This window comes from Limulus polyphemus, unplaced genomic scaffold, assembly GCF_000517525.1.
Source record: "Limulus polyphemus unplaced genomic scaffold, Limulus_polyphemus-2.1.2 Scaffold6361, whole genome shotgun sequence".
Lineage (NCBI taxonomy): Eukaryota > Metazoa > Arthropoda > Merostomata > Xiphosura > Limulidae > Limulus > Limulus polyphemus.
This window is the reverse complement of record NW_013671971.1, coordinates 40,566-51,520: the sequence shown is the minus strand read 5'-3', so window position 1 is coordinate 51,520 and position 10,955 is coordinate 40,566. Positions and strand designations below refer to the sequence as shown.

General features: G+C 33.4%; 1 protein-coding gene across 1 annotated transcript in view; it reads right to left on the bottom strand.

Annotated features, from left to right (window-relative positions):
* LOC106473642 (cytoplasmic dynein 2 heavy chain 1-like) overlaps window positions 1-10,955 on the bottom strand; it is a gene marked incomplete at its 3' end in the record, with an annotated part of 44,873 nt that overhangs the window by 4,225 nt on the left and 29,693 nt on the right. Inside the window, exons 14-18 of the mRNA XM_022402048.1 lie at window positions 7,691-7,789; window positions 6,123-6,246; window positions 5,539-5,702; window positions 1,839-2,093; window positions 540-683 (exon numbers count right to left, since the gene is read on the bottom strand). Of these exons, the coding sequence (XP_022257756.1) occupies window positions 540-683; window positions 1,839-2,093; window positions 5,539-5,702; window positions 6,123-6,246; window positions 7,691-7,789 (786 nt within the window). The remainder of the gene's footprint in view (window positions 1-539; window positions 684-1,838; window positions 2,094-5,538; window positions 5,703-6,122; window positions 6,247-7,690; window positions 7,790-10,955) is intronic.

Sequence of the window (10,955 nt, the reverse complement as noted above, 5' to 3'; positions counted from 1 at the left end):
TATGTTTGTACAACACATACAGAAAGTCCTAACTATACAGCTGACATACATCCTTTATCTGTGTTACAATATGTTTGTAAAACACATACAGAAAGTCCTAACTATACAGCTGACATACATCCTTTATCTGTGTTACAATATGTTTGTACAACACATACAGAAAGTCCTAACTATACAGCTGACATACATCCTTTATCTGTTACAATATGTTTGTACAACACATACAGAAAGTCCTAACTATACAGCTGATTTATCTCCTTTATATTCGAAAATGTTGATAATTCCAGACAGATAATTCTTGAAGAAACTGTAAAGTCCTTTTAATTTAACACTTGTTTAAAATTCCATCACAAAATATTTATCCATTCTTTACTAAACAAGCAACTTGTATACACTTCACTTTAAAATATAGTTAAATAATATATAGTTCATTGACTGACACCAAAGTTTTACTCCATACCTGTATACACTTCACTTTGAAATACAGTTAAATAATATGTAGTTCACTGACTGACACCAGTCACACACACGATACTTACAGCCTTAGTCTGCAGAGCTCGATTAAACAAGTTGAGGAATGATGATAAGCTGAAGCGATACATTGTGTTCAATTTAGTAAGTTCCAAGATCAGAAAGTACAGATTGCTTCCAAACTGAGCAAGAGGTAGATACCCTTTTCGTTCCTATGGAACATAATACTGTTAGTTATGACTTTTGTATAATAACAAAATTCTAATTTTATAAAGACAAGTAGCGATCAATATATACGTAACCTAGCTAGCTGTAATGATATAGAAAGTCTTAATGGTACAATAAGTATTGAAAGACAACAAAAACTTAAAACAAAATCATATCTATTTTGGCTGAGACTAACATAATTGCAGTGATTTGCCAAAGTAGGGATGAAATTTATGAAATTTAAAATTTTTGTAGTTTTGACTTTTTTGTTTCAATACATTTGTAGCATTAAAACTTTCTATGTTACTATAGCTAGTTAGGTTACGTATATGTCGTTCTCTACTTGTCTTTATAATTTTATATTATTATACTTTTACACGTCATAGAATTTACAAATACATTCTAGTTGTATTATAAAGTTACTGGTTAAATGTCTGTGTTCTAGGATTTATTAACATACTGTGGTTGTATTATAAAGTTACTGGTTAAATGTCTGTGTTCCAGAATTTATTAACATACTGTGGTTGTATTATAAAGTTACTGGTTAAATGTATGTGTTCCAGAATTTATTAACATACTGTGGTTGTATTATAAAGTTACTGGTAATACATTTAACCAGTAACTGTATAATACAACAACAGAATGTTAATAAATTCTGGAACACAGACATTCTGTGTTCCAGAATTTATCAACATACTGTGGTTGTATTATAAAGTTACTGGTTAAATTTATGTGTTCCAGAATTTATTAACATACTGTGGTTGTATTATAAAGTTACTGGTTAAATGTCTGTGTTCCAGAATTTATTAACATACTGTTGTTGTATTATAAAGTTACTGGTTAAATGTATGTGTTCCAGAATTTATTAACATACTGTGGTTGTATTATACAGTTACTAATTATCATTAGCAACTAATGTACACAACATATTAACTACATAGTTGTATTTTAACATATTTTTATGCTAAAATATAAACTTATGACAGACAAGACAGTTTCTGAATGTAGCTACATAGCTATTTAACTTCTGACCTCATCAACTTATGACAGACAAGACAGTTTCTGAATGTAGCTACATAGCTATTTAACTTCTGACCTCATCAAGATATGACAGACAAGACAGTTTCTGACTGTAGCTACATAGCTATTTAACTTCTGACCTCATCTAATGAAGCTTGTAGCTGATGTGACTCTTTTAGTGCAGCTGTAATGCGGGAACTGCTAGATTTTGTTTCGTTTAATGAGGCTATTAGTTCTTTATTTTCTAGGATGTTTCCTTGAGCTGAGGCAAGTTGCTCCAGAAGTGACTCCTCTAATTGGGTGAGCTGAAGCTTCTGTTCTTCCTCTTGCTTAAGTACTTCACTCCTTCTTTCCTCTAGCTGAGGTTTCTCATGTTGCAGAACAGCTGCCAAGAGCTGAAAGAGAAGCTTTCATTCATTACACAGTTGAATTCAATCAATAAAATAATCAAATCACAACATAACAGTTTTGTTAAATATTTCAGAACTTATCAGTAGGTAGAAAATATCTAAGGACATCAAGAAACTAAACAAATTATAACAGAACTTTCTTTGATGATAGTCTTTTCTTGAAGTGAAATTTAAGTATTAACAGCAAACAATAAGAGAACAGCACTTAATACTTGTATACAGCAACACATTTTCATCATTAACTTGTATGTTTTCATCAACCAGGGCTGACCTTAGGGCGAGGAAACTGAGGCAACCGCTTCAGTGGACGAGTCAATTGTACATTTCTAGTATCCAAACTCAAGAACTTAATCTTGAGTACTCACCTGAGGCCCGACCTGACCAGAATCTGATCACATGCAAGCCTTTAAGGTAAAACTTAGAAATAAGAGTAAAAATAAAGTCATTTTATAAAATATTTTCACAACAGATACATGATTACGGTACAATAAAATATTCCAAATGGAATATAATTTATTTATTTATGCTTCTACTTATGTTAACTTGAAACTATTTGTTGCTGTGTTTTCTGCTCACTTTATAACACAGTAGATGACAAATCTTTAATAAGTTTCAAGAAATACTGAAATATGAAGCCTGATCATGTATCCCTGGGCAACAGTACAAGTAACAACATACTACATTCTGTATGGAGTTACATGTTTCTATAGGCAACAGTACAACATATTACATTCTGTATGGAGTTATATGTATCCCTGGGCAACAGTACAAGTAACAGCATATTACATTTTGTATGAAGTTAATGTATTTATGGACAATAGTACACGTAACTCCATATTACATTCTGCACTAGGTATCTGCGAATCCCTATTTTGGAAAGCAGACTGAACCCGATTTATTAAATCAAAGGGTTGGCGAGAATGGGCAGAAATCCTTTTCTGTTTTACTCATAAGGTCCATGAGTGATGGTCCACCATTGAGTGAAATTTACTGATATATAGAAATATATGTATATACCGCTGTGTATGCCACCAGTGGTCTTGTGGAACACCCCATCTCTACAGTGAGCATTATAGCACAATCAGCAAATAGTGTGGGTTTGAGGCAAAGCATACATGACCATGCAGTACCTGCCATAGAGTGGGATTCCATTATCATTGGTTGAAAAAAGAAATGAAATGGTAGGAAAAAAGACTTACCCCAGTCAAAGGCGAATGGAATGGTGTAGAATCGCCACAGGAGGATAACGATATCCACCCGAGTAAGAAACAGCCAGCTCGTGCAGATAATGAGCAATGAAGGTATTGGGAGTAGTCCACATTCTGACCTGAACAATCTTTTCCAATGGACAACAAAGATGAGTAGCCAAAAACATGGTGAGATGACATGTTTGATGAGAAGAAAAGTTATGGAGATGGTAACCTTATGAAACTAGAAGAAACAAAAGTTGTTTGACAAGGTTGCCCAATGGTTAGACATGGTGAGATGACATGTTTGATGAGAAGAAAAGTTATGGAGATTGCAACCTTATGAAACTAGAAGAAACAAAAGTTGTTTGACAAGGTTGCCCGATAGTTAGACATGGTCAAAGAGACAAAAGGTGGAAGGTAGATTATCACCTTTGGTAAATGGACACAGATGAAGGTCTGACAGAATGAGAAAGAAAAGGTGCAACACATAGAGTCAGTTCCTGGGCCGAAGCAATGGACCTGACAAAAACCATGCACAAAGACACAGAGTGGTGACATCTGGATGAACAATGTCCGATCGAGGTTAGACAGAATAGAGACCAAGAGAGGTAAGAGTAGAGGAGGTTGTACAAGTAAAGGATGGAACATTGGGAACCAGGGTTGTGTTGGCTAATACAGAGCCACCAGCAGGACTACACATAGAGTGGTTTCAATTAGGGATAGAACTCTGGAGAGGAATCAAATAGTAGGATAAGCATAGATGTGAAGACACCTCCAATCTCGACTAAATGCATCAACCCCAGAGTTAGTGAGTATGGAATGGAAGACCAAGAGGATGGAAGTTTGGTGTTCCAGTAGGTGACAAAGGCATATATGAGGTGTCCCCAGCTAGGAACACACCCACCAAAAGATCTGTGGGTCAATGGACCACACCATGGGGAAAATCTTTTGGGAAGAAATAATTGATCTACAACCAGATTCAGGGCTCCAGGAACATGGCAAGCTAATATCACAATGCGGTGACTGTGGGCCCAGAAAAGAAGATCCAGGATCTGAAAGCACGGAGACCCAGAACTGAAGAAATGTTGAGTGTGACAGACTGAAATAAGAAGGTGCCAGAAGGGTAAAACTCCTGAAGAGGCGTAGAGTGTGACAACCAAAATAAGAAGGTGGCAAAAGGGGAGAACTCCTGAAGAGGTGTAGAGTGTGACGGACTGAAATAAGAAGGTGCCAGAAGAGGAAAACTCCTGAAGAGGTGTAGAGTATGACAGATCGAAATAAGAAGGTGCCAGAAGTGGAAAACTCCTGAAGAGGTGTAGAAAATGACAGATTGAAATAAGGTGCCAGAAAAAGAGAGTCTACATCATTTTCTCCTTGATTATATTTGAATTATATTATATTATACTATACTATATCATATTTTTCCTCAGAAACATTATCAAGTTGAAACAAAGAGGAAATTGCCTGCTGAACATATGTATCTAGCTCCCTGCAAATTAAGGCCTTTACCTCCTCTGCAGATAAAGTCAAACCTAATACTAGTAGCATTTTCAACTTTAATGGGAATTTCTGTAATCGATACATTGAACTGCGAATTCATACTAAGATCTCTTATAATTAAGTAACAAGAAACAAATGCAAAAAAAAATTGTTGAAACAATTGAATGCAAACACAGTGAAATAAAACTGTTGAAAAAAAAATTTGAAATGGTAAAGAAGCACAATCACAAATGGTAGCCACATGCAAAAAAAAAACACACATCTAAACAACAGCATCAATTCTCAAAAGTAAGAATTGTGAGGGAAGAGCAGAGGGAGCTACCTGTGCCAATATAGTTGGCACAATACTATTGGTGGAGAGTAGTCACATGCTATGTACATGCTCAATAGTGGCCAGAAATTGGTGGGATATATAGACTGGTGCACCGAGTGTGAAAATTTTTTCAGCAATGATTAGAAGCCAGAAAGAAGATTGAGATAGTTTTGTGTGAGAGGAGGTAAGACCATATTGGAAACCATGAATTTATGAACAACAGTACAGGTAACACTATATTACATTCTGTATGGAGTTACATGTATTATGGACAACAGTACTGGTACACATATCTCTCCTGTACAGTCAAGCAAGACCTAGTAATGGTGATGGTGAGTTGTTAGAACTGCACTGAATATATTATTCAAACTGTAAAGTTATATATAGCTAACTGTTTTAAGGTCAACTGATCTAGCATAAGACTCACCTGTCCAGTCAAACCAGCCCTAGTAGTGGTGAAGTTAACAGTAGTTAAAATTGATGAAGCATGAGGAGGAAGCTCAATCAATGAGTTCTGAGTTGTCAAGAAAAGCCGAAAATTTTCATTATAGTCTATTAACTTTTCCCCAATCTGAATGACATAACGTGGTCCTGAATGTACAGTAAACAAGAATAAACAGATAAATGTGCATCAGCAATCTGATGAAAAATAATTAACTTTAAAAGGAAAAATGCATTCATTAAAACTATTTTAGTCTAAAAACACTCTATGATCATGAAAAATTCTTATAACAGTTTTTATATTTTACTTTGTATTAAACTGTTACTTCTCCTAAGAAGGAGTTAAAAGTAAAATCTCTAATCAATTATCCTATATTACATAGAAATTTAGAATTTTGAAATATGTTTTAATTCTATACAGAAGGCTAGCCTTTGATTAAAGACAACAATACTTAACTCAATAAATATTTACAGAGAAATTGATAAAATGATTAAATTCCAAATTTACTTATATTTATCAATGAATATAATTCAAACATATGTCAACTGGCATGCTTTACATAAATGTACCTTGACTCGTGAGATCTCCTCTCAACACTGGGAATAGTATAGGTTCAAGTGTATCTACATCTCGAACGAGTAAAGTTTTTCCAAATCTCACAGAAAGTTCCAGACTGGTCACAAAGTTGTGATCCTGGAGAAAATGTTAAACAGAAATTTCACTAATTCACAATATTAAGTTGGTTCTTCTAATCAATCAAAATTTATGGAATAAACAGTTGGGAACATTCTGAACATGTTGTCTTTATTTGTCTGGTTGAAAATGTGTTTGACCACACGTGTAAGTTATTTAATCAACTTCTAAATTAATTCTATTATATGCTGACAATTTCATCTTTTGTTTACATAAAGCTGTCCTCATGATAAACAACTATCTGTGTACTCTGAGAGGGTGTAAATTTAAGAAATAAAACTTTATAAAAAGTCTTCATTTTAAACATAATTAATACTTAATTGTTTTTTATAATGTGAAGTCATTTTTATGTGGTGGTCAAATTGACCAAGGTCAATCCAGTTTTGGTAGAGAAAATAAAAGAAAATTTTACTGAAAAAACTTTTGATATTCATTTAGACATGCTTATCAGTAATATGACATCTACTGGAGCTAAGCATGGTTGTCAATAAGATGTCATCTACTGGAGCTAGACATGCTTGTCAGTAATATGACATCTACTGGAGCTAGGCATGGTTGTCAATAAGATGTCATCTACTGGAGCTAGGCATGGTTGTCAGTAAGATGACATCTATTGGAGCTAGACATGCTTATCAGTAAGATGACATTTATTGGAGCTAGACATGGTTATCAATAAGATGTCATCTACTGGAGCTAGACATGCTTGTTGGTAAGATGACATCTACTGGAGCTAGACATGGTTGTCAATAAGATGTCATCTAATGGAGCTAGACATGGTTGTCAATAAGATGTCATCTACTGGAGCTAGACATGGTTGTCAATAGAACGTCATCTACTGGAGCTAGACATGGTTGTCAATAAGATGTCATCTACTGGAACTAGACATGGTTGTCAATAAGATGTCATCTACTGGAGCTAGGCATGGTTGTCAATAAGATGACATCTACTGGAGCTAGACATGCTTGTTAGTAATATGACATTACTGGAGCTAGACATGGTTGTCAATAAGATGTCATCTACTGGAGCTAGACATGCTTGTCAGTAATATGACATCTACTGGAGCTAGGCATGGTTGTCAATAAGATGACATCTACTGGAGCTAGACATGCTTGTTGGTAGGATGACATCTACTGGAGCTAGACATGGTTGTCAATAAGATGTCATCTACTGGAGCTAGACATGTTTGTCAATAAGATGTCATCTACTGGACCTAGACATGGTTGTCAATAAGATGTCATCTACTGGAACTAGACATGGTTGTCAATAAGGTGTAATGTGTAGTTTGTACTCAAGATTGACTTTTCTTACTTAAAATTAATTCATTGAGAAATTACCCGAATCAGTACAAAAACCCTTCTAATGTTTTGTTATTATGACCTATGTTTTTAAACATTATAAAACAATAGAGTGAAATAAAAGAGCTGAAAATGCTAAGTTCTCTTACCTGTTGGTTAACTTCCTCAAATTGAGATTCTTTCAAGTGACTTTTTAGCCAATCAACAGCTCGCAAAGATGGGTCAATCAGAAAAGGACACAGTGTGGTCTGTGAAATCAAACAAATGTTAATGTAAGCCAATATTCACATGTAGTTTCTAATAAAATCAGTAAGTTTGACTCTAAAATAATACATCCAAAGTTGTTTGATTAAAGTCATATTGTGACGCTCTAAAAATAAAGAAAGGCATAAAAATGCATGCTACTAATTTTTTCTTTTGGTAAAATGAATCCTCCAGTGTATCCTGTTAAATATTCTGATCGGTACCCAGTTAGCATGGTAGCTTTCAAATAAAGATATTTTTATTATAGAGATTAAAATATTGAAACCAACATCTAAAAGATGATACATGTTTGGTTCATTCAGATAATTCTTGAAGTGACACTAAAACCAATTTCAAAGCTTCAGTACAAATAATATGAGTGGGAAATAATATAAAGCTGATTGCATCACCATCTATCAGTTTTAATATGAACTATAATTACAGGATGTTGTACCTTCGTTGATGCTTCAATACAACAGAAACATCAACCAAATGATTCACTTATTACTGGTGGAGAATTGGGGATAAAGATAATAAATATTTAGCAGTAAAACATTCTTTATAAAGAACTTCAAGAATGATTAGAAAACTATCCCATACGAACAATAAAATATATCTCAAGTTATACATCAAAGTCACAACACAACGAGAATCGGCATGTACAGGATGACAGGGTTCTTAGAGGGTGTGAACACCTTGAAAGTAGATTATCTGAGTTTGAATTCAGCATGAATTGTTTTGTTTGTGACGATGAGTGCTTACCAAAAGACCCTAAGAATACAAACAGATGGAAATGGGTTGCTAAGGCAAAGCTTTGGAGTAAAGCAACATATACTATAAGTCTGTGGTGAAAGCATCAATATTTCAAGCAAGGCCTTACTAGCAGGCCTCTCTCTTTCTATTTTCCATTTTTACATATACTGCTGTCAATCTTCCTCATAAAAAAAAGTCCTTTTTTCAATTTACTCAATTTCCAGACAGTGTTTTCACTTTTATTTTAATATGCCAAAATATAATCTACATGACTTATCTTCTGGCACATGAAGTTACTAATGCAGTCTGGAACATGAATTTAGACCAATTACATGCCCCCTTTTATTACACTTAGGAAGGTTTTAAAGTCAATTCCTCTTTACATTAGAAGTTTTTCCTAGCAAAACAAAATATATCTAGACCAATATGAACAATGGACACTACTATTACTTTATAAATATAAAGGTTATGATATCTTAACATGTGTTTTCTAAGACTGGACATGGGTGCAATCATTTCATACTATTTGATTTACTTTGATACAGATAGATAAACATTCTACACTAACATTTGTATTTCTTCTGATACCATCACTATTAATATTATGAGTTTAATATTTCTATTCCAGTACCTTAATAACATAAGTATAATTTTTCACACAAACAAATTTAAAACAAACAAACACAGAGAGCTCAACCATGCCAGAATTTTGATCAGGACACAAAATAAAAAATCATTACAGCAAAACATAGTCCATACTTTTTGATTTTCTTAGTTGGCATACTAGCTATTATGTACTTCTGCATTCATAACAAACATTAAACTTGTTGAACACATATGATAAGCCTTATTTAGAAGTATTCTGATTTAACTCAGACTACACAAACCTAATCATTACACACTACAAACTGACCACATATGATTAACCTTATTTAGAAGTATTCTGATTTAACTCAGACTACACAAACCTAATCATTACACACTACAAACTGACCACATATGATTAACCTTATTTAGAAGTATTCTGATTTAACTCAGACTACACAAACCTAATCATTACACACTACAAACTGACCACATATGATTAACCTTATTTAGAAGTATTCTGATTTAACTCAGACTACACAAACCTAATCATTACACACTACAAACTGAAACACTTCTTACTGACCACATATGATAAGCCTTATTTAGAAGTTTTCTGAATTAACTCAGACTACACAAACCTAATCATTACACACTACAAACTGAAACACTTCTTACTGACCACATATGATAAGCCTTATTTAAAAGTATTCTGATTTAACTCAGACTACACAAACCTAATCATTACACACTACAAACTGAAACACTTCTTACTGACCACATATAAGCCTTATTTAGATGTATTCTGATTTAACTCAGACTACACAAACTTAATCATTACACACTACAAACTGAAACACTTCTTACTGACCACATATGATTAACCTTATTTAGAAGTATTCTGATTTAACTTAGACTACACAAACCTAATCATTACACACTACAAACTGACCACATATGATTAATCTTATTTAGATGTTTGAATAAAGTTGTTTAAAAATTTGTTTAACAACAAGTAAAAGCTTGGAATGGTCTATCCTTTCATTGGGGGTGTGTCTGTGAGCCAGACTAGTTTCGGAGAATTCCACTCCTCATATCAAAGACACATCAGATCAAACCAAGCCTTTATAATAGTGAGGTATCATAAATTGAAATGGTGTATTTAAGTGTTTTACACTCACAAAAAAGAAACCTATCATTGTATAGGTATTTGAAGAACTTGTAGCATTCTGCCACAACTTAATTCTTCGTACTGTTAGTCGACACTGCACACTGAATCACATCTCACTGAACACACACATTACAAACCTTATTTAGATTTGTTCTGATTTACTGTGAACTAATCATTATGTTTAGCATTTTATTATTATGCTGATTGTGACTCTAAAGATATCTAATGACAAACATAATGCATTAATTAACTCACATAAAAATAGTTAAAGGTAAAACAAGCAAAAATAATTCAGTGATATAACTATAGTATATTTATCAAACTTCAAAAAATGAAATGAAAATAACATGTTAGTATACTCATTAGTTAACATACTACATAATTCAGAAAATATCACAAATAAAAATAAATGGATCTAGTGTCAGACATAAAAATTAATGTAAATAAGAAATGTTTGTTCTTAACCAATGTTTCTTTCTTTTTTCAAGCCACTGAATGATTTCAGCAAGCTTTAATTTCACATTTTAGTCATGAGCTTACCACAGCTGTAAGAAAAAATAATAGAAACATCCAAATATGTTTCATTCTACAATACTATTACATCTGTCGAACAAAACAAACATCTAACAATGTTTCATTCTACAATACTATTACATCTGTCG